Genomic DNA, 24,211 nt, shown 5'->3' on the forward strand with positions numbered 1-24,211 from the left:
CCGCACATATTACAGGCACAGAACAAGGAATAAATCAGGAGTTTGATTACTGAAATATACTTGGAGTCGAGAGTGGATTTCATGCTCTTTATTCAGCTCATGAGGAGGAATGGAAGTCCCCCCAGAATGTCTGCTTTATATACATTACACAGTGGGCCCCACGTGATTGGCTAATTCCGGGATTCTCCTGTAGGCCAATCAGGTTGCGGATTCACTTCCACCTGGAGCAGGATTGGGTGGCTCCTGTGGACCAATCAGACTGCTGCATTCTGAATCCTATTGTTCTAGGACCAATCAGACTGCTGCATTTTGGATTCTATTCAACTCAGTACATAACAATTACTTTTCGAGAAAAGCTATAGATATTATGCTGTTTCTGAACCGTACCATTAGCACCCCAGGCAGGACTTAAATGCATTTGTTAAATATCATAATATCAAAAATTTCAGTCTGTCTTTTAGGGCATATATTATGTTCTATTTTATTTTCTATTATTTTATATATTATTTTATTTTTTTTTTAAAACAAATTACCGTATTTTTTGCACCATAGGGCGCACCAGACCATAGGGTGCACCCAGTTTTTAGGGGGGGGGAATAAAAAAAAATCTTCCCCCCCCCAGCCCCAAAGAGCAGCGTACAGGCTGCGCATAACCTCTCCTTGCCGGAGGGGTTGCGCACAGCTATGGAACAAGCCAAGGCAGTGAGCGGGATGGATCCCGCTCACTGTTTTGGCTGCCCCTTTAGCCCCGTGCAGCCTCTCCCTCCCGGGGGAGGCTGTGTGGGGCTAAAGAAGCCATAGCCCCGTGCAGCCTCTCCCTGCCGGAGGGGTTGCGCGCAGTTATGGCACAAGCCTGCATTCGCTCCATAGGACGCACACACATTTCCCCTCCATTTTTCTGGGGGGGGGGGGACTGCGTCCAATAGAGCGAAAAATACGGTAACTGAACAAAGAAAGCTATCATGTTAATAGGAAGAGTACCAGCCATTTGCAGCTTTTAAAAATTATTTAGATGGAGGGGCATTTAATTGTATGAAAGACCACAACAATTGGAGGTAGTATTGCCCCTGCCCCTTTAAGACTTGTATAGCAGAATGAATTTCATCCACAAACTACACCTGTGGGCATGCCCTCTGTTATAAGACACAAAAGGGAAAGAGGTGGGGGAACAGTAGCAGAACAGAATAATGGGGTTTGTTTTCGTGGGTGTTGCAAATGCCTGGATGAGAATGCTGTCCTTTCTCTATAAAGGGGGAGCTGGAGGAGGAAGGGACTTTGCAGTATTTAGAGTCCGCCCCCCTCCTCCTTTTCAAATTTCTTGGCTTCTCTGAGAATCAGTGCTCTGTGGTTTCAACCCTTTTAAAGGGCCATCAGGAATGATAGGGCGGAGGGCAGGGAGCCCGACAGTAGGTGGCGCCAGAGAGCCAATGACCAGCGGAGCCGACCAATTCTAGTTGAGCCACTCATCTTCTTCCTGGACCTAATCCAACATCAATAAATTATTGACTAGGAGAGAGAGGGGAGAAAGTAATGTACTATAAACATTTCTTATTCCATTTTTTCATTGGAATTTTATTAAATTGTTTCAAGTATCTCAAACTCTGCAACAATTCAAACACGTTCAGGACAAAAGCAGCAACGAAAAAGATTAAGCAGAGCCATAAGCAGATTTCAAGTAACTCCACTGGGGCAAATAAAATAACCATTGAACGCCGACCCGGTGGAAGCAGGAAATCCAAAACGGTATATGAGTTTCGTAAGATGTCTCAGTCCAAGGCGTGCTCATCAAAGGGCGACTGGAAACCTCTGCTTCAGAGTAAGTCTCAGATCAGGCTCAATTTGGGGGTGAGGAGCCAGGATCCTTGGGACAAGGCAGAGGAAGGCCTGTCTGCACAAGAGCTCAGCTTCTGCAGCATCAAGATCCCTGCCCAATCTTTCCCTGCAGCCACCGGAAACTATTTTGATTCTTAACCATGCCCTTCTGCATCAGGAACAGCGGCCCTCTGAACCAGGGTCTCTAGCTCCTTTTGGACAACAGTTCCCATCGTCCCTGACCACTGGCCCCGCTAGCTAGGGATGATGGGAGTTGTAGTCCAGAAACAGCAGGAAACCAAAGTTTGGGACACTGCTCTAAATGTTGCTGAGCTACAACTCCCATCCGCCCCAGTGAGAAGGGGCAATGGGAGTTCTAGTTCAGCAACTCCCAGAGGTTCCCCCCGCTTCTGTTCTGCACAGACATTCTTGTGCCTAACAGAGCAGGAGTTTTCGACGTCCCCATTTGTCCGAAACGTGCCTGGCTTTGCTTTTTCTCTCGAGAGAGAGAGCCAAGCGCTTTTCACACGGCCTCCCTGGTGTGGATTCTCTTGTGGCTGAGAAGGCGGGAGTTCTGGCTGAAGCCTTTCCCGCAGTAGGAGCACTCGTAGGGCTTCTCGCCCGTGTGCGTCCTCTCGTGAACAATGAGGTTCGAGCTGCGGCTGAAGCTCTTCCCGCAGCTGGCGCACCGGTAGGGCTTTTCCCCCGTGTGGGTCCGGGTGTGCGCCAAGAGGTTCGAGCTCTGGCAGAAGCTGATGCCGCAAACGCCGCACTTGTAGGGCTTCTCGCCCGTGTGGGTCCTCTCGTGGGTGATGAGCTCAGAGCTCTCGATGAACCTCTTCCCGCACTCGGCGCACTGGTACGGCTTCTCGCCCGTGTGGATCTTCTGGTGGCGGATCAGGAGCGAGCGCAAGCTGAACGACTTCCGGCACTCGGCGCACTGGTACGGCTTCTCGCCCGTGTGGATCCGGCGGTGGCTGATGAGCTGCGAGCTTCGGGAAAAGCTCTCCCCGCAGTCCAGACACGTGTAAGGCCTCTCTCCTGTGTGGGTCCTCTGGTGGTTGATCAGGTTCGAGCTGCGGGTGAAGCCCTTCCCGCAGTCCGAACATTTGTACGGCTTGTCGCCCGCGTGGGTCCTCTGGTGGCTCATGAGGTTCGAGCTGCGGGAAAAGCTCTTCCCACAATCCGTGCAGTTGTATATTTTCACGTCGGCGTTCACTTCCTCGGGCGCTGGGCGGTCGGGACACACCCTAGAGAGGTCCTCGCTTTCACCCTTGGAAAGTCCTTGCAGAGTCCCAGCCACACTGAGGTCGCCACTGTCCTTTTCTCCACTGCAGCGGGACAGACTATTGGACTTGATCCCTCTGAGGGGCTCCTGCTTCCTCTCTGGCCTGTCCAGATTCTTAAGGGCATCGCCCTGGTTAGGACATTGGACCACGTTCTCCTTGGCCTGCCTCAGGGTCGTCATCTGCTCGCTTCTTCTGAGTAAGAGGTTTTTCTCATCCTCGCTTCGCCACCCACCTGGAATAAGGTAAAAAAAGTCAAAATGTTTATTCGGCTTTACGCCCATCATGAAACACAACACAACAAAACAAATCAAAACAAATCAAATCAAATCAAATAAAACAGCGGACTCGTACAAGCCACAAGTAGTATAACACAGTTCTCAACTCAGAAGGACAGATATTAACCATTCATAGAAAAGTTTAAGATTAAGATTAAAAAATTTTTAGGCACTACACTAAAATAAATATCTGATGTAATTATAGAAAATTCTTATAACTATCAATAATCAGCTAACATTCCATTCCGTCTCTTGTACGAGAGGACGGCTGTTAGGAATTTAGCAACCTGTAGGGTAATATAAGGATCCACATCTTGAAGAACCCAGGCAAGCTGTAGGTCTACTGGTTTGACAGCCGTAGGCTGGATTATGGAGTTTAGTATACTAGCACGGGCTGAACTGTACAAAGGGCAGATAAACATAACATGATGTAGAGATTCAGATGTTTTCATTTCACACGGAAACATTGAAGGGACTTGGCCCTTAGTGAATCTGTCTCAGCACGTTTGTTGGAAAGACATTAAACCTAGCTCTAATGAAGGCATATCGGTGAGACGCGGCCGTAAGCGATGTTAAGTAGGACGGAGCGCGGTAGATTGGGGTTATGCCGAAATTTAACGTCGAGCAGACTCCACCACCAGCTACGAAATTTTGGTATAGCTCCACATCATCCAGCCTTTGATTTATACACCTTTTTGCCACATTTAGATCCAGTTTGAGCAATTCAGTGGGCGAGATCTCATAGGACAGCAATTTGGCATGGATTTTTCCTGACCACAAATTGGTGAAGTCATCTCGCCACATGCATTGAATGAGATAGTGGTTTGGGAGTTTATGCCATAGGGATATCCAATAAATCAAAACTCTCCTCCATATAACTAACTCCACTGAGGGGATCTTCATTTCTAAGCGGATAGCCGCATTACTTACGCATGTTGGTAATTTTAGAAGTCGGCGTAAGAATTGGCTTTGAAGTGACTCTAAAGGTGAGAGATTTGCAAAGGCAGCCCATAAAGGTGCAGCATAGGCCATTGTGGCCATCACTTTGATGCTATACACTTTTAAGGCCGCAGGGATGAATAAGGCCCCCTCAGAGTAGAAAAAAAGGAGGAGGGAGTGTGATAGGGCTTTTGTCTTGTTTTGAAGATATTCAACGTGCGCTTTCCACCCTAAATTATATTGAAAATAAATTCCTAAATATTTAAATTTATGTACTTGTTCGATTTTCGTGCCCTCCAGTTTCCATGAATAAAGTTTTCGACTCCTTGAAAATATCAGTACTTTGGACTTGGAATGGTTGATAGTCAGATGATTAGAATGGCAATATGTCGCAAGAAGTGCCCTCCTTAAACCCACTCTGGAGTAAGAGGGTAGTACCGCATCATCTGCATAGAGAAGTAAAGGACAGCGGTAATCTGCTATACGAGGGGAGTGGATAAATTTTTGTGAGTCGGCTAATGGGTTCCTCATATCGCTGATAAATAAATTAAAAAGAAGAGGCGCTAAAATACAACCCTGGCGTACACCCTTATTTATTGGCACTGGGTTAGTCAAATCTCCAGCAGGGGATAATCTCACCCTGGCCACGGACCCGGCATGAAGTTGGGAGATAAGCCACAATAGCCTTCTATCTATTCCCCAACAGGCAAGTTTATCCCATAGCAATTTCCTCGGAATACTATCAAACGCAGCTTTCAGATCTATGAAAGCTGCGCAGAGTTGGCCCCGTCGAGGTGTCGAGTATTTCCGGGCTAAGTGATAAAGAATAATTGCCTGGTCTGTTGTGGATCGGTTTAATCTAAATCCAGCTTGCTCATGTCCAATCAGGTCAGCCTCAACTGACCACTTCATCAGCCTTGCCAGCAAAAAACGGGCATATATTTTCCCAATGGACGATAGCAGACTGATATTCCGATAATTCCCTGGGTCACCAGGAGGGCCTTTTTTGTAGATAGGAATTATAATGGCCTCCTTCCACATTCCTGGTATTAAGCCCGTGGCATTTATTGCGTCGAACGTTTTAGCTAAAATCCCTGCCCACCATGCAGAATGAAGCTTTATAGCCTCAACAGGGACCAAATCTGGCCCAGGGGCCTTACCAGTTTTCAGCTCAGCTATCAATTCTAGGATTTCAGCAGGGTCGGTATTAGGCCAGACGGGAAGGGGATTAGAAGGTCTCCAATGAGTGGCCGGAGCTTCTGCCACTGAGAAATATTTTCTCAGGAACTGCTCCCATGTAGGGGCTGGGATCATCGTTAAGGGATATTTCGTGTTTCTTCCCTTTATTAAGGACCAAAATTTCTGGGAATTATGAGATTTTGAGGCAGAAATTATAGTCTGCCAACGATTTAAGTGCCACTCCCGTTTGGCCGATTTCTGGGCCTGTTTGTATGCTTTTTTAGCCAGGGAATAAGATGGAGGTAAGGCCGGAGCGCCGGAAAGTTTATAGTCATTATATATTGTATGTAGATGGAGTCTGGCTTGTTTGCAAGCAGAGTTGGCGCCAAATTTAAAATAAAAGAGAGTTGGCACATGAGTCATACCTTGTGCCTAGGAGAGATGCTCCCCAGCCCTGGGCAGGGCAGTGGTTTTTTGTGTGGGTGTATTCTGCAACAATGTGGCGCTGTGGTCTAAACCACTGAGCCTAGGGCTTGCCAATCGGAAGGTTGGTAGTTCGAATCCCCGCAACAGGGTGAACTCCGCTTGCTCGGTCCCAGCTCCTGCCAACCTATCAGTTCGAAAGCACATCAAAGGGCAAGTAGATAAATAGGTGCCACTCCAGCGGGAAGGTAAACGGCATTTCCGTGCGCTGCTCTGGTTCGCCAGAAGCAACTTACTCATGCTGGCCACATGACCCGGAAGCTGTCTGCGGACAAACACCAGCTCCCCCAGCCTATAGAGCGAGATGAGCGCGCAACCCCAGAGTTGCCTGCGACTGGGCCTAACGGTCAGGGGTACCTTTACCTTTTTATTCTGCAACATGGACTGCCAATTAGCTACTAGGCCAAGTTCAAGATGCTGGTTTGTTTATTTACAGTGGTACCTCAGGTTGTGGGACGCGGGTGGCGCTGTGGGTTAAAGCCTCAGCGCCTAGGACTTGCCGATCAAAAGGTCGGCGGTTCGAATCCCCGTGGCGGGGTGCGCTCCCGTTGCTCAGTCCCAGCGCCTGCCAACCTAGCAGTTCGAAAGCACTCCCGGGTGCAAGTAGATAAATAGGGACCGCTTACCAGCGGGAAGGTAAACGGCGTTCTGTGTGCTGCGCTGGCTCGCCAGATGCAGCTTGTCACGCTGGCCACGTGACCCGGAAGTGTCTGCGGACAGCGCTGGCTCCCGGCCTCTTGAGTGAGATGGGCGCACAACCCCAGAGTCTGTCAAGACTGGCCCGTACGGGCAGGGGTACCTTTACCTTTACCTTACCTCAGGTTAAGAACTTAATTTGTTCTGGAGGTCCGTTCTTAACCTGAAACTGTTCTTAACCTGAGGTATCACTTTAGCTAATGGGGCCTCCCGCTGCCACACGATTTCTGTTCTCATCCTGAAGCAAAGTTCTTAACCTGAGGTACTATTTCAGGGTTAGCAGAGTCTGTAACCTGAAGCGTCTGTAACCCGAGGTACCACTGTATTTCATAAAATTAATCCACCTCTTGATTGTAAAACAAGACCAAAACCACCAGCTGGACAAATTTTCTGGCGGTTAAGAGCTGTTTGACCGTGGAATACAACTCTCTGATTCTCTACCAAGGCAGTTTACAAAAAACAAAACAAAACAAAGAAAAATATCAATCGACGACATTTGAAAAATTAAAACAGCAACAGACTAAAAACAGATTAAAACTCACATGGCTTGGGTGTATATAACGGCTATATACCTTGGGGCCAAGATACCTGAAAGATCATCTCATTCCTATCTTCTCAATTGATTGCTGCATTCTGCAGAGGGTGGGAGGTTTCTGCAAATGCCACCTTATCAAGAGTTCTGTTCTGTGCAATGTAGGAATCAGGTCTGTAATTTGGGGGGGGGGCACCTTCCCTGGGAAATCTCCTCCCATCTCTGCTGTCTTTTTGCTGTCTACTGAAGAACAACCAGTCTTTTCAGAAGATCCTCCCCAGTGTGCATGTGCCGGAATTGTTTTTAAGACGCTTTAAAGAAGCTTTATGATTTTTAAATTGTGCTCTTAAATTTCCTTTTCTGCGTATACTGTAATGTTTTACTGTTGCTGTCAGGAAACTGACATTGGAGGAGAGTGGAGAGGCTAGGCTCCCCAATGATGCCGGAGAGGGAACAAGTACAGGGGTAGAGAGGGCTTCCGCTGGGGAAGAAAGCCAAGGGGACACCAGGAAGAAGGAAGGGATTGAGAGCACTTCGGAGGGGAGGCTCCGAGACTCTTCGAGTGAGGTCAGTGAGGAGAGTGGAGGACCACCGGTGGGGACGCCCACTCTGCGCAGAAGGCTTCCACGCAGAGAGGCGAGAAGGAGGCTGTCCGTGAAGGAATTCTTATGTTGGGAGAAGTTTAGGAAACGCCCACTGACGGATTCTGCCAGCGACTGAAGCAGTCGTGCCCAAGGGGGGCTGCTCAGCTGGGGAAAACGCAACCGCCTCACGCAGTTTGGAGCAGGTGGAGGTTTACACACAAGCAACCCCAATCCCCATGATAGTTGCTATGACCATTTGCTAATACAAATAAAGTTTTATCTTATCTATGATTTTTAAAAATTCTTTTTTAACACTCGCTGTTTCCTGCCTTTGGCTCCTTTGGGAAGAAGGGGGAAGTGAAACTCACTAAACGTATGAATGAATGAATAAAAGGTGAACGATCCACGCTTAAACGAAGTATTGGCATGCTTGGAGTCAGGGGATATACCCAAGTTTGCAGAAGTACAAAATAAAAATCCAGAGCCCCTTTCCCATTGAGTGGCAGGAAGAAGAACCTGATAACGTCCCAAGGAAGATAGTATGAAGGACTAGAAACTTAACTTGCCTATTTAAAAAGAGCCAGCACCGAAATCCCATTATTAATGTTGCCGTCTACTGCCGATGACATGTTTCTCTCCTTACCCAGCAAGCCGGCATCTCTGTCCGCCTCTAGCTTGCTCCCTCTGCTGAGGTGTTTCTGCCAGATGTCGGAAAGCGTCCACTCAGCCGTTGAGAAGTTCAGAGCCGTCGTCTCCAGAGGCCCCGGGACCTGCAACAGCAGCAGTGAAGGTCTTGCATCAGTGCAGGGTGGCGGGGCTGAAAAGGGAAAAGCTACAGGCAAGGGCTGGATGCCGTGTGCTCACACAGACTGTTAAGTCGTGGGTTGACATAGCAGCCGGCACAGCGATCTCTTCAAGTAGCTCTTTATTATGGTAAGCTGGAATAGAACTGACAGTGAACAGCTCAGCCGGCCTGTATTTATAGGCAGCCGGCTGTCACATTGTAACCACAACAGCCCAGAGTTCCCGCCTAAAATAACTGCCGCGGACCTGAGTGAAAACTATCTACAGACCTGAGTGAAAACTATATACAGTATCCCCCTGTTGGCCCAGGGTGAAACTACACTACATAACACCCCTCCCCACCGAGATAAGGCGTTAGTTACAATCGTAATGGTTTCCTTATATACAGCACTACGCGTAATGGTTCAATTAGGCACAAAAGCATATCGGTTACATTTCCCATACTTAGACCAACAGTGATACCTGTCCAACAACATAGTCCTTTAAATGAGTTGGGCGCTTGGAAACTCTGCCAGACCGCCGGGGACTGGTAGCCAAGTCCGGAGGGCCACACAGTTCTCGCTGAGGCTGTGGTGCGACCCTAGGTGGCGTTGGAACCAACTCCCCTGGATCCGCTGCTGTGAGTGGAGCCTCCGCAAGTGGAGTGGTCTGAGTCTGTTCTGAGACGGCTTGGTTCGGCTCCACGCTGGCAGTTTGCGAGGGAGGTGTAGGTGGAGCCTCGCCATCTGTACGTGTCTCTTCTGGAGCCGCAAGCGCAGTTGGGGGCACCTCGGTAGTGTCCAAGTCCCCAACCCTGCGCCTAAGTTGGTCTATGTGCCGTCGCCACAAGCGCCCGTCTTCGAGTGCCACCTGGTACGAGCGAGGTCCAGTGACTCCCACTACTGTGGCTGGCACCCAAGGGATGTCCCCCACATAGTTCCGGGCAAAGACCTGGTTTCCTGGGACAAATGACCGTGGTGCGTTGGCACAGCCTGGGGGTTCAGCCACGGCAAAGTCTGGGTGTAGCCGGTCGAGCGGTGACCTGAGGCGGCGGCCCATAAGCAGTTCCGCAGGACTCCTCCCTGTGGCCGCATGAGGGGTGATGTGTTGCGCAAACAAGTATTCGGCGACCCGCTCATGCCAGTCTCCCCGGTCCAGGCGCGCCAGTGCCTCTTTTGTCGAGCGCACCATTCTTTCCGCTTGCCCGTTGCTGGATGGATGAAAGGGTGCCGTTAGGGCATGGCGGATTCCCAGTCCCAAAAGATACCGCTCAAACGTGCCTGATGTGAACTGCGGTCCGTTGTCAGAGACAAGGACATCAGGACACCCATGCGTTGCAAACAGGCCTCGCAGCACCCGGATGACAGCTTCGGTAGTGGTGGAGGGCATCAGGGCGACCTCCAGCCATTTGGAATAGGCGTCCACCACTACCATAAAGGTCCGGCCGTGAAAGGGGCCAGCCAGATCGATGTGCACCCTCGACCAGGGTGTCTTTGGCGTCTCCCACGTGTATCCCTTAGCTGCCGGTGGTGCAGGCCTCGACTCCTGGCACGCTTGACAGGCGGACACCCAGGCAGTGATGGCATCGTCCATATTAGGCCACCAGACGTAACACCGAGCCAACGCCTTCATTTTGACAATTCCCGGGTGGCCAACGTGCAGAGCCTCCAGGACGCGCTGACAGAGTCCCTGGGGAATCACGACGCGGTCTCCCCACAGCAGACAGCCGCGATGAGCTGAGAGTTCATGTTGTCTGGTTGCGAAGGGCTGGAACTCCGATGCAAAGGGCCCTTGTGGCCACCCCCTCCACACCCAGTTGAGCACCCGGCTGATGGTGCGATCCTGGGCAGATGCGGAGGCCACAGTGGCAGCCGACACAGGCGCTGCCGGAAGATCCTCAATCAGAAGGAGCGATGAAGCTGGAGCCGGGTCTTCCACAAATGCTGGAAGAGGGCAACGGCTGAGGGCGTCGGCATGGCCCATCGATTTCCCCGGGCGGTGGATGAGCCGGTAGTGGTAGGCAGCCAGGAAAACAGTCCATCGCAGCATGCGTGGTGAGAGGACCGGTGGAGTTGGACGATCACCGGCGAGGAGGCCCAGGAGTGGCTTGTGGTCAGTGATGAGGTCAAAAGTCCTGCCATAGAGGTATTCATGAAACCTCTTCACTCCAGCCACAAGTGCCAATGCCTCCTTGTCGAGCTGGCTGTAATTCCGTTCCGTCGGAGATAGTGTCCTGGAAAAGTAGGCGAGCGGTGCTTCTCTTCCATCTGGAAAACGGTGACTAAGGACAGCCCCGATGCCAAAAGGTGAGGCGTCGCAGGCAAGGACCAGCGGCCTGGATTCACTGTACTGTACCAGCACACTGTCCGAAGAAAGGAGAGCCTTGACCGCGTTGAAGGCCGCCGTCTCCCGATGACCCCAGGCCCAAGGCGTCTTAGTGCTAAGGAGTCGGTGAAGAGGCTCAGCCACTGTGGCTTTGTGGGGCAGGAACATGTTATAAAAGTTCAGCAGCCCCAGGAACGCCTGCAACTCCGTTTTGTTCTTTGGAGTGGGGGCCTGCTGGATAGCGCGGATCTTGGATGTGGTTGGATGAAGACCGGAGGCATCGATAAGATAGCCCAGGAACTCTACCTGTGGAACGGCGATCTGGCACTTCTCCCTTTTTACCTTGAGCCCGGCCTCCTGGAACCTGGTCAGCACGGCACGGAGGCGCTCGAACAGCTGCTGGTGTGAGTCTGCAGACACCAAGACGTCATCAAAATATGGTACCACGCCCGGAAGCCCTTGCAGGAGACGCTCCATAAGGCCTTGGAAGATGCCAGGAGCCACACTCACCCCGAACTGCAACCGGCGGCAACGGAATGCCCCCCGGTGGGTGACGATCGTCTGGGCTTCAGCAGTGGCATCATCGACTGGCAGTTGTTGATAGGCTTGGGCAAGGTCCAGCTTAGCGAAGACCTTACCCTCACCCAGGGAATGCAGCAGGTGTTGGACAACAGGAACCGGATAAGCGTGCTGCTGAAGTGCTTTGTTGATCGTGCACTTGTAGTCAGCGCAGATTCTCACCGACCCATCTGGCTTGACAGGCGTGACGATGGGGGTTTCCCACTTTGCGTGGTCAACCGGCTCCAAAACTCCTTGGGCGATCAGTTTGTCCAGTTGTTCGTCCACCTTAGCCTTGAGAGCAAAGGGAACCCGGCGTGGCTTTAGCTTGATGGGGGCGACTTGTGGATCCAGGCTAAAGGAGATGGGCGTACCTGTATATTGGCCCAAGGTGCCGTCAAAAACCTCGGCAAAGTCTTTGACCAGACCCTCAGTCTCTGCGTTAGAGATGCAGTTGATGCCGGTGACTTCCAGGCCGAGGGCATCAAACCAGTCTAGCCCTAGGAGGCTTGGCCGCTGACCTTCGACCACCACCAACCGGAGCAGGCCCGAAAAATCCTTGAAGGCGATCCGGAACCGGCCAACGCCTACCACGGGAACGTCGTTTCCCTGGTAGTCTCTCAGGTGTACGCGGTGAGAGTCGAGTTGCCTTTTGGACACTCTGGGTACCAGTCTTTTGATGGTGCTCCATGACACGATGGACAGGGCAGACCCGGTGTCGATCTCCATGTCACATGGAGCTCCTTCAATGAGCACCGTGACGTTCAGCTTGCGTCTCGTAGGCGAGTCGGTTTGGCCAATCGTGGTTCCAGACGGGCAGCGGCAGTTGGTGAGAGCGAAACAACTTTCCTTGGCAGACTGGAGTGAAGACTTGGACTTGCGAGTCGATGAAGGGGGGGTGTCAGACGGAGCCGATCGGCAGACCTTAGCGATGTGGCCCCTTCTGGAACACCTCCTACAGATGGCGTCTCTGAATCGACACTTGGCACGGGAATGGTTGCCTCCGCAGCCAGCACATTCCGGTTGGCCCTTGGACTTCTGTTGGAACTTCCTGCGCTCCCGCTTTGTCTGGTGCACATCATCGTCTTCACTGGAGGATGCCTCCTCACTGCTGGCCTCTTCATGATGCACCGGAACGGGCTCCCTAGCAAGACGCAGGCTGCTGGACTTGCGGATCTCCTGAGCGGAGCGTTCAGCAGCTTCTGAGGCCACAGCCTCCTCAATGGCTTTCTGTAGCGTGAGGTCTGGCTTGGCTAGGAGACGCCGTTGCAGATGGATGTCCCGGACCCCGCAGACGATTCGATCCATCAGGGCATCGTCTAAGTCTCGGAACTCACAGTGCATTGCAGCCTGTCGCAGGGCGGTGGTGTAGTTGTTGATTGACTCCCCCTCTGCCTGGTTCCTGTGGTAGAACGCATGGCGGGCAGCAATCTTGGACGGCTTTGGTGCGTAGTGGTTGCGGAGCTTCTCTTGGATCGTGTCCCATGGTGATGCCTGGACTGCTTCAGGCGCAACCAACGCTCGGGCCGTCTCAAACACCTCAGGCCCACAGAGGCTGAGGAATAGGCCCCGCTTCCGATCCTGTGATACTGCTGTCAGTTCGTTGGCTTGGAGGTAGCAGTCGAACCGAGCGAGGTAGGAGTCCCATGATTCAGAGGCTGGCGCAAACGGCGGTAGAGGCACAAGTGAAGCCATGATTCCGATGCCGGCGTGAAGGGCGATGGATGGAACACAGTGCTCTAGCCAGAACAGTCAGCTCTGAACTGGTTCTGCCCAGTGATTTCGCTCAGTGATTTCGCTCTGTGATTCAGCTCAGTGATTCAGCTCAGTTCAGAGGCTGGCCGCATCTGGCTGTGCTCTGATGTCCATCCATCCCACCCTCGTCGCCAGTGTTAAGTCGTGGGTTGACATAGCAGCCGGCACAGCGATCTCTTCAAGTAGCTCTTTATTATGGTAAGCTGGAATAGAACTGACAGTGAACAGCTCAGCCGGCCTGTATTTATAGGCAGCCGGCTGTCACATTGTAACCACAACAGCCCAGAGTTCCCGCCTAAAATAACTGCCGCGGACCTGAGTGAAAACTATCTACAGACCTGAGTGAAAACTATATACAGTATCCCCCTGTTGGCCCAGGGTGAAACTACACTACATAACACAGACGGCACACACACTGACACATGCGCCCCTTCCCAAAGTCACCCATGTGAAAGCCTTTGCAAGCAACATTACAAGTTAGCAGGGCAGCAATGGGTCTAATAGCTGGTTTCCAACACACACTGCACACCGGCGCATCTGCAAGCTGCATTTAAAGCAGAATTATATGACGTCAAACAGTCAGTGCTTCCCCCAAAGCATCCAGGGAACTGTAGTTTGCTGGGGGTGCTGAGCATTGTTAAGAAACCCTCTATTCTCCTCAAACAGCTACCAAAAGACGGACTGATGTTTAAACCACCCTGCGCATTGTAGCTCTGCCTCACTTGTTTTCCTTATGTAGGAAGTAACTCCTGTACGCTGTGGTCTAAACCACTGAGCTTTTTGGGCTCGCCAATTGGAAGGTCGGCGGTTCAAATCCCCATGACGGAGTGAGCTCCCGTTGCTATGTCCCAGCTCCGGCCAACCTAGCAGTTCGAAAGCATGCCAGTGCAAATAGACAAATAGGTACTGCTATTGCAGGAAGGTAAATGGCGTTTCGTTGCGCTCTAGCACTTGTCACGGTGTTCCGTTGCACCAGAAGCAGTTTAATCATTCTGGCCACAAAACTCGGAAAGCTGTCTGCAGACAAACACTCACTCCCTCGGCCTGAAAGCGAGATGAGCACCGCAACACCATAGTCGCCTTTGACTGGACTTAACCATCCAGGGGTCCTTTATCTTTTACCTTTACCTTTACAGATAAAGTAGATCTAGATAGGTAAAGTAGCATAGAATATGAAATGTTTGAAGCTACATTATCTTGAGCCACGCAATTGCTGGTCCACCTAGCTCAGTACTGTCTACCTGCACTATTGTCTACCTGCAATAATAATAATATTATTGAACCTGGAACCTTCTGCACGCAAAGGAGATGTGCTGCCTTTGAGCTATGGCCCTTCCAGTTGCAGGGAAATGGGGGGGGGGGTGTGAACACACACACCATCACAGCACCCATCCTTGCCCTCTCCCACCAGAAGTCTGCCTTCTGACACTTCAGATCTGCTCTGCAATCCATGCCAGTCCTCCCTCCATTGGGGCAAGAGATGCTCACCTCATGGAAGTCACAGACTATACCCACAAAGGAGAAATGGATTTGTAAACTAAATGAATATTTAATTTTGGCAAAATTAACTGCTATAATAAGAAATCAGTCGAATCAAAAATTTAAAAAGGAGTGGAAATGTTTTGATGAATATACGGCAAAATATTGCTCAAAAAAAGATATGCTAATATGCCTAGATTAAAATGTGAAGTACTGGATGGAAGAAAAATTAGTAAGGAAAGATAATAAGAAAATATAGATGATTTGAGAAGATTGTAGAATGCAGAGATTATTGTAAATTGCATAATGTGGAGGAAATCGAGTGGGGGCGGAGGGAAGTGGGAGGAAGGAGAAAAGAATAATATGATGAATTGAGGAAATAGAAATGTAAATGGGGGATGGGGAAGAAATGGTGTTGGCTTTGGTATACAGTGGTGCCTCGCAAGACGAAATTAATTCGTTCCGCAAGTTTTTTCTTCTTGCGAGTTTTTCGTCTTGCGAAGCACGGTTTCCCATAGGAATGCATTGAAAATCAATTAATGCGTTCCTAGGGAAACCGCTTGCCAGGCTGGCGGTGCGGAGAAGGGCTTTTCTCCCCACCGCAAGCCTTCAGAACAGGTACGGGAACAGAGGGGAAGGCGCGCAGCGCTTTCCCTCTGTTCCCGGGGCTTGCGTGGGAGGAGGGTTTTTCCTCCCCACCGCCAACATTCAGAACAGCATTCTGAATGTTGGCGGTGGGAAGGAAAACCCTTCTCCCACCCCAAGTCTTCAGGACAGCCATCCGAAGGCTGGCGCGGGGAGAAGGTCTCTCCGCCCCTCCCCCCCCACGCCAGGCTTCGGTGCATCCTTCAGAGGCTGCTGCCATAGTCACGCGTCACTTCTCCAGCTGGGAGAGGGTCGCGGGGCTATGGCTTCTTTAGCCCCGTGCGTGCTCTCCCGGCTGGAGAGGTGACGCTCGGCTATGGAGGCTCCTGCCATAGGCGCGCGTCACCTGGGAGAGGGTCGCGGGGGGCTGCTTTAGCCCCGCGCGCGCTCTCCCGGCTGGAGAGGTGACGGGCGCCTATGGAGGCTCCTGCCATAGGTGCGCGTCACTTCTCCAGCCGGGAGAGGGTCGCGGGGGGCTGGTTTAGCCCCACGCGTGCTCTCCCGGCTGGAGAGGTGACGGGCGCCTATGGAGGTTCCTGCCATAGGCGCGCGTCACTTCTCCAGCTGGGAGAGGGTCGCGGGGGGCTGGTTTAGCCCCGCGCGCGCTCTCCCGGCTGGAGAGGTGACGGGCGCCTATGGAGGCTCCTGCCATAGGCGCGCGTCACTTCTCCAGCCGGGAGAGGGTCGCGGGGGGCTGGTTTAGCCCCGCGCGCGCTCTCCCGGCTGGAGAGGTGACGCTCGGCTATGGAGGCTCCTGCCATAGGCGCGCGTCACATCTCCAGCCGGGAGAGGGTCGCGGGGGGCTGCTTTAGCCCCCCGCGCGCTCTCCCGGCTGGAGAGGTGACGCTCGGCTATGGAGGCTCCTGCCATAGGCGCGCGTCACCTCTCCAGCCGGGAGAGGGTCGCGGCAGGCTGCTTTAGCTGCTTTAGCTTCTTTAGCTTCGGAGCATCCTTCCGAAGCCTGGCGGCGGGAAGAGGTCTCTCCGCCCCGCCGCCAGGCTTCGGAGGAGGTCCGAGGACAGTGGGGAAGACGCGCTGCGCTTCCCCGCTGTCCCGGAGATTTCCCTATGGGCTTTCGTCTTGCGAAGCAAGCCCATAGGGAAATTCGTTTTGCGAAGCGCCTCCAAAATGGAAAACCCTTTCGTCTAGCGGGTTTTCCGTCTTGCGAGGCGTTCGTCTTGCGGGGTACCACTGTATCTGTATTGTAAAGTAATATGTGAAAACCAATAATAATAATAATAATAATAATAATAATAATAATAATAATGAGATGCTCACCTCACGCTGCTGCTTCTCGGCCTCTCGACACCTCAAGAGGAAGGCCTCAGCCAGGGCCACTGCGTGGGCACATGCTGCTGGGCAGCGCTCTCTGACCCAGCTCTGCATGTCCGGTGGCAAGATGGAGAGGAACTGCTCCAGGATCACCAGCTCCAGCACCTGCTCCTCCATGGGTGTCTTGGGCGTCAGCCACTGTTGGCAAAGCTCCCGGAGTCGGCAGCAAACCTCCTGGAGGCCCTGGGCCTTCTGCGGACACAGCTGTGGGTCCTGCATCTCGGTCCCCACAAAGACTTCCCTACCCTTTCCGGAGGACCCCACCTGGGCCACGTTCAGGGGGCTGGAAGCTCGGTCCGCTTCTCTGCCAGAGGAAGGTGAGAGACGGGTCGCCCACTCTCCTCGAGCCCAGCGGCGAACGGTAGCTGCTCCCTCAAAGGAGGCAAGAAAGGCCATCGAGTCGCTCCATGGCGGACAAGCAGGCGGGTCTTCAAGTGTCGAGTGAAGGGATGGTGTGGCCTTCAAGAATTCTTGCCACTGGGCTTCCCAGTGCTCAGTCAGTTTATCATCTGGTTCTTGCTTCACCTGAGGGAGCGGCGGCCATCTCAGCAAGTCCTCAGTGGCTCCACACTGGATAATTCGAGGGTTTTCCTTCCCCTCTTGCTTTTCCTCCGCTCGGTCCCCTGGCCCACGGCCCTTTGGGTCCAGCACCTCCACCTTCGCTCCTGACTTCTCAGGCACATCCTGGCTTCCTGCCGACTCCCACTTTGACACCCTCTTTCTTTCCACAAGAGACATCTCTGGTGTCAACAGTTGCCTTCCTTCCAGTTTCCAAACGCCAGCCCAGGCTTACAGTCCCACAGCCCATGAGTTTTATGATCAGCCTAACCCGATCAGACTGATCCGATGCCACGGGTGCAACCTTCTGCAGTGTCACAGTTTGGAGAAGTAGTGACAGTGATGCCATAGGCTCAGGACAAGCTCAGTCCTCTCTGTTTGTGAGAAAAAGAAAAGCCTTAGCACATTTTTGCCCCTATTTGAAAACAATTTTTTTTAAGAAAAGATTTCTTACAAACTCAGATTTCTTACATGCTGACACAGCTCAGGACCTCAGTATGTTCTGGAATGTCTCTCCTGATATGAACCTACACAGACCTTTAGATCTTCTTCTGAAGCCCTTCTCCTGGTCTCCACTTTGAGGGAGGCTCTGTGGATGTTGAAATAAGATGAACCATTATTTCCTCCAAGCATAGCCAAGCATAGCCTTCAATAACTGTCAGGTTCAATCCCCGACATCTCCTTGTAAAGGCTGGAAATTTCTCCTGCCCGAAACCTCACGAGAGCTGCAGCCAGCTCAGCTAGATGCTCAAAAAAACAATCAGTAAAGGGTTGTGGATTCGAGCCCCATGTTGGCCAAAAAGATTTCTGCATGGCAGGGCGTTGGACTGGATGACCCTCGGGCCCCTTCCAATTCTGTGGTTCCAAAGTTACACTCCTAATTTGATTCTGAATTGATTTTAGAATGAATTGATTTTAGAATGCATTTCTATTAATCGATTGTGATTTTATGTAAACTGTGTTACTTTTACTGTTGTTAGCTGCTCTGAGCCCGGCTTCGGCTGGGGAGGGCAGGATATAAATTAAACAAAAATATTATTATTATTAGCAACCCACCCCACCCTAGCTTTAAAAAGAAAGGGAAACGGCGTGGGGTGGGAAGGAGAGAAAATCTGTGTTGTTCCCCCCCCCACACACACACAGCAGTGGCTTTCAACCAACCAACCGAATTTGCAGGTCCTTTTGGGACTCCAAACTAAGGGGGAACTGCAAAAGAAAAAGCTCCACTGTTCACCTCGGCCTGGAAAAGAAATAAATGCTGAATTCGCTTTTCCCCCCTATGAGAAGGGAGGCTCCGCGCATCTCTCACCTCCTTCGAGGGCGACCCCTGCAAGGTCGCTGCTGCAGCTGAACTCCAGGTGCCACTTCTGCCAACAGCGGGAGGGTCCAGAAGGCGGAACAGGAAGGAACCTTCAACACGAATCGGCGCACACTCACGTGCCCACTCATTCTCAGGGCCGCTCTAGGAAGCGAGGCGCGCTTTATCTTTTTTTACTCTTAACCCATTCAAACCTAACACCCCTCTGGAATTGATTAAATCGCACCCAGGAGGTTCGTCCGATTGAGATTTGTGCTCCTCCTTTTGAAGGCGCCACGTTGCCAAAAACGGCAGGGCTCCTGCACCTCGTTGACCTGTGCATTATCAGTTGCTGCAATGTTAAAATCAGAAGAAGAGGGTGGGACCTGCAAAGTCAAAGTGCTTTTTTGCTGGTTAACTGATTTACCAGTCCCACAACCCTCTTCCGATGGCCATTTCTATTGCTTTGGCTTTGAAGCCCAGTGTTAACATTTCTTACGCCCAAACCACATCTCCATGCTTGAGTTCTATTTACTAGAAACATTACAGAAACTACAACAACACCCTGTTCCTGTAATGGCCTTCTAAAAAATGTTTTATTTATTTTTTACAATTTGGAACAATTTCATTATTTTCACAAACTCTGTGTAATCTGGACATAATCCGCCAGCGGCACATCCAAAAAACCACCAGGCTAAGGTTGGATAGTGTTCTCGAAACTACCAGCATGAGTTTGACCAAACTGCGGGAGGCAGTGGAAGACAGGAGTGCCTGGCGTGCTCTGGTCCATGGGGTCACGAAGAGTCGGACACGACTAAACGACAAAAAAGGGACACGGGTGGTGCTGTGGGTTAAACTACAGAGCCTAGGACTTCCCAGTCAGTGGTTCGAATCCCCGTGACGGGGTGAGCTCCCGTTGCTCGGTCCCTGCTCCTGCCAACCTTGCAGTTCGAAAGCACGAAGTGCAAGTAGATAAATAGGTACCTCCAGCGGGAAAGTAAACTGCTCTGGTTCGCCAGAAGCGGCTTAGTCATGCTGGCCACATGACCTGGAAGCTGTACGCCGGCTCCCTCAGCCAATAAAGCAAGATGAGCGCACAACGCCAGAGTCGGTCACGACTGGACCTAATGGTCAGGGGTCCCTTTACCTTTACTTAAAGGGACAACTATGAATTTTGCCTCCTCACTTGCTTATTTAGCTGTTCTTTACTTTCAACACCAAAGCACAGCCTATGTAAGGGAACTGGAAGTGACAAATTTAACTTAACCTTTGAATAAGCAGAGAACCCTATAATTGTAGAGTTGGAAGGGACCCCCGAGGGTTATCTGGTATAACCCCCTGAATCTCAGCTAAAGCATCCGTGACAGATGGCCACCCAACCTCTGCTTGAAAACCTCTAAGGAAGGAGAGACCATCACCTCCCGATGGAGTCCTTTCCACTGTCGAACAGCTCTTACAGTCAGAAAGTTCTTCCTGATGTTGAGTCGGAATCTATTGCAGCTATTCTTTTGTTCTGGTTATTGTTGATGAAGATTAAATACCAATAAAATAATGTTTTAATTGTTTTAATTGGAATGTTTTCTGAATTTGTCACTCCTCAGGAGTTGCCAGAGTGGGGCCTGCAGGTGCCAGTACCCCCTGACGGCACCTGCAGGTCTCAGTAAATATTCCCTCATAAAATCTCAATACCTGAGAGACTGTGCATGCCGATAAGCTGAGGGAGGCTGGAGTTACCATACTCTCTGTGCTCATCAAACTATGGTGCTGATGCCTGAGGAGGGGGCATTTTTTATCCTCCCAAGAGGGCTGGGGTCTGCTCATAGCAGGGCTCTCACTGTGTGTGAGCTGGACTGACATTACCCTTGTGAAAATCAGTGTTTGGGGGTCCAGAAAAAGATGTGGAGGGCAAAAATCTGCCTAAATGGGAATTAGCCACCCTTACTTTAATAAAACATTTTAATAGACCCCCCCAAAAAACCCCCACAGCTCTTTTAAATACACATCCCAATTAACCATCCATTTTAAAAATAAATATCCATTCTTTTTTTAATATAGTTGCAAGTGAAAAAAGCATACAACAAACACCACTTTAGGTGAGGTGTTTTCCCTTTCACATGAGCACGTGCACATACGCCATTGAAAAAACGAAGACAGTATGCTTTTCCCCTTCCAAACAGCTATTTTCAGTCATAAGCAAATGTGAGATGGACATTTGGACACAAACAGGGTGTGAGGTACAGCTGCCCTTCCAGGCGTCTTGTTTATTGAGCATTCACTGTAATTGTTTCACAGATTAGACAGGTGTTGGCTGCAGAACATCTGCTTTGCATGCAGATTTAATCCCTGGAATCTGTGGGAATGCTGGGAGAAGATCCTGTCTGAAATCCAGGAGAGCCACTGCCAGTCAGATTAGAAACTACCAAGAGCAAGATGGACCCAAGGTCTGAACTTGGTAGATAAGGCAGCTTTCTACGTTCTCATGAATTCTGCTTTGTTTGTGGGAAGGCTGCATAAGACTGCGTACAAGCAAGGGTTACCTCAGTGAGTTTCCCCATCACTTTCCTTCCCCAAAAAAGTCTAATCCTTTCTTGGGGGGATGGAAGTGGATTTGTGGCACAAGACCTCCCCATCGACTGCAACTGTGAAACCTGCATTTGCTGGTATATGAAGGAATCCTGCCCACCAAATAGCGAGAGCCTGGAAGCGCCCTTTGTGGCAGGTAAAACCATGTTAAGAAAAAGACAAGTTGGGATTAGAAAAATAAAGAGCAAACACCTCGCTTACTGGAACAACAACAAAAGCTGTGGAATAGCTTATGGTTTGAACAAACATTCAAATGGGAGACACTTGAGTTGTTGGGGGCTACGAGGACCACCCACAATTCATGCTGAAGCCCTGAGAAACACAGTTCACTTCCACACATTTTATTGTGGACTTGGTACTGTTCACATTTTCCACAGCATCTTGACGATGTCATCCTCAACCAAATGACGCCCCTTCCTCCCTGCCCAATTTAATCTGTTTTTACAGCTTCGTTTGTTTGTTTCAAATTTATTGGATTAAATTCCACAGCAACAGGTTTTCCACAGCGACAGTGCGTCTCAATTAAGGGGGAAATTATACAAGGTAGCATTTTGATGAGGACAATAGCGTGTGGTCGGCCACATTTTTTGGGCTGGTGGAATTCTGAGAAACTGCCAGCGGCACCTGTCACAAAATGGCTGCTGTGGGGATGTGGCATAGCACAAAATGGCGGGCACATCCACAAGAGCAGGAAAAGAGACAGGGCCGCAAAAAGATGCAGGCATGCACCTTCCCCCTCAAGAAAAAACAGGTGCCTACATATGCCACCACTTATATAGAGAAGGTAGTTGCTCTTCTCTCCCATTCAGAACATCTCTCTGAAGCCCTGGCACCTAATGAAATGTGGGCAGCTATAAAGAGGCGCATTCAATGTAGGAGGGGCTGAGACAGTGCAAGCAGGAACTGAGCAGGGAGGGCAGGGTCCCTTTCAACTTGTGGATGTTTGAGAGGCGATTTATTTATTTCCATAGGTGCCACAGGAGGGCACACTGTCTCCTGTGGGTGTTGTTTGGCGACACCTGGCGTGGACACAGGTCAAAATGTGCCACATGGCACTGCTGTGGGGATGCCCCCACAATCAGGTTTGCTAACGGAGCTGACTGTTTGGCAGCCCTCACAGGTAACTGATGTTTCCCCCCACAAGCACCCCACAGACCAGAGGTTTGAGGTCCAACTTCTGCCCACCTCACACCCTGACCCCCTGAATGAGAAAATGTAAAGTTATTCTGTCAGGTGAGTTCTCTCGTGCTTGGTAAGCTTTGACCTCTGGCTGTAGCTCTTCCCGCAAGCCGAACACTGGTAAGGCTTCTCTCCCGTGTGGGTCCTCATGTGGAGCGTGAGGCCAGAGCTCTGGCTGAAGCCTTTCCCGCAAGCTGGGCAGGCGTACGGCCTCTCCCCAGTGTGGGTCCTCTCGTGTTTGATAAGGCCCGAGTGGTGCCGGAAGCTTCTACCGCAGATGGAGCACTTGTACGGCTTCTCGCCCGTGTGGGTCCTCTCGTGGGCAATGAGCGTTGAGTTGTGGCCGAAGGACCTGCCACACTCGGCGCACGTGTACGGCTTCTCTCCCGTGTGGGTGATTTCGTGCCTCACCAGGTCCGAGCTGCGAAGGAAGCTCTTCCCGCACTCGGAACACCGGAAAGGCTTCACCCCGGTGTGGGTCCTCTGGTGCAGGATAAGGTTGGACCTCTGGCTGAAGCTCTTCCCACAATCCCCACACGCGTAAGGCCGCTCGCCGGTGTGGATTCTCTTGTGGAAACGGAGGCCGGAACTCTTACTGAAGCTCTTCCCACAAGTCGGGCATGTGTAAGGCTTCTCTGTCGCCAGAGTTTTCTCTGTCACGGAAGGAGGGCTGTCGCTCCGGCAGATTCGCTTCCCGGCCTCAAAGGGCGCATACATCTCCTCTCCAGCGTGGGTGCGCTTGTGTTTCATGAGGCTCGAATAGAGGCTAAACTTTTCCCCGCAGGTTAAGCACGCGTAACGCTTCTCTCCTGCGTGGATTATTGAGCGCTTAACAAGTGCCAAGCCCCTGTCGAGGTTTTCCCCGCAGTCTGAGCATCTGCAGGCCTCTTCTTCCTGTGTGTCACTTTGCTCATGCTCAGCTGTGCTTAAATCGGAGTGCAAGCTTTTCCCGCAGCTCAAACAGCAGCAAATCTTCTCACTTGCCACTTGGGCTCCCGCGCGATGCTTCATAAACTCAGCTCTCTGACTAGACGTCTCAAACTCTGAGCGTTTGTGGGGCTTGCCCTCAGCATCGATTAAGAAGTCTGCATCGTCACCGAAATCGCCCCCCTCTTCCTCACAGGGCTCCACCTTCTCGAACGCAGGCCTCGCTGGGGTGTCCTTGACATCGTCTCCTCCAATGAAAGAGGCCCCTGATCTTTTGTCTGGGCTGCATTCCTGCTTCCTCCTTGTCCTGAGCCATTTCTTGGAAGTTTGTCCTGGTTTTGGATGGTGCCGGGAAACACATTTTTCTCTTCTGGGCAAGGCTCCATCAATCTCTGTTTGCTTTGGATTTCCCACGGAAGCCTCGTTTTCACTGGATCCCTCGAGGTCACCTGTTAGAGACAACATCCAAAGAGAGATCTGTATGAGTGACAAGGTCCTGGGGCTCCATTTCTGCCCAGCAGGGGAAAGGAAGTCTCTAGCTTTCATGGTTGCAAAGGCAGGTTTCAAAGCAACACAAAGGGAAGACTAACCCATGTACTGCACTTACCACAGACGCTCCCATCTGCTGGGTCATTCTCCTGCTCAAGTTCATTGTCCAGCTGTGTCTGGCTGGAATCCAGCAGGATCTGCTCACCCTCGAGGGAATCCCCAGCTCCTTCCTCAAACAGCCCCAAGACCTGGAAGGCAGCAAGAACCCAACAGTAAGGACGGGCGAATCTGTCAATTACAGTTCCTCACAGTTCTCCATTTTTCTAATTGTAAGTTCAGCTCTTCACTCTCCCTTGTCGGTTTGCTATTACAATGGTACCTCGGGTTACAGACGCTTCAGGTTACATACGCTTCAGGTTACAGACTCCGCTAACCCAGAAATAGTACCTCGGGTTAAGAACTTTGCTTCAGGATGAGAACAGAAATTGCGTGACGGCGGCGCGGCAGCAGCG

The 24,211-nt window shown here is 51.2% G+C and overlaps 2 protein-coding genes across 3 annotated transcripts in view; both read right to left on the reverse strand.

Annotated features, from left to right (window-relative positions):
* Positions 1–1,068: 1,068 nt before the first annotated feature.
* LOC114591033 (uncharacterized) overlaps positions 1,069–24,211 on the reverse strand; it is a 28,686-nt gene continuing 5,543 nt past the window's right edge. The window contains exons 3-5 of the mRNA XM_077923088.1: positions 23,818–23,947; positions 22,330–23,659; positions 1,069–3,017 (exon numbers count right to left, since the gene is read on the reverse strand). Of these exons, the coding sequence (XP_077779214.1) occupies positions 2,336–3,017; positions 22,330–23,659; positions 23,818–23,947 (2,142 nt within the window). The 3' untranslated portion in view covers positions 1,069–2,335. The remainder of the gene's footprint in view (positions 3,018–22,329; positions 23,660–23,817; positions 23,948–24,211) is intronic.
* On the reverse strand, positions 3,316–18,614 carry LOC114592410 (uncharacterized). Of its 2 annotated transcripts, XM_077922618.1 has the most exons (5): positions 18,534–18,614; positions 17,696–17,813; positions 16,613–17,598; positions 8,433–8,606; positions 3,316–3,333 (listed from the first exon to the last, which is right to left on the reverse strand). In XM_077922618.1, the coding sequence occupies exons 3-4, from the start codon at positions 17,402–17,404 to the stop codon at positions 8,529–8,531; spliced, it is 870 nt and encodes a 289-aa protein (XP_077778744.1). In that variant the 5' UTR covers positions 17,405–17,598; positions 17,696–17,813; positions 18,534–18,614; the 3' UTR covers positions 3,316–3,333; positions 8,433–8,528. The 2 variants fall into 2 exon arrangements, with proteins under 2 accessions (XP_077778744.1, XP_077778742.1); XM_077922616.1 differs by lacking the exons at positions 3,316–3,333; positions 8,433–8,606 and adding an exon at positions 13,614–14,698.

The sequence above is a fragment of the Podarcis muralis genome, chromosome 2, assembly GCF_964188315.1.
Source record: "Podarcis muralis chromosome 2, rPodMur119.hap1.1, whole genome shotgun sequence".
In the NCBI taxonomy this organism is placed as follows: Eukaryota; Metazoa; Chordata; class Lepidosauria; order Squamata; family Lacertidae; genus Podarcis; species Podarcis muralis.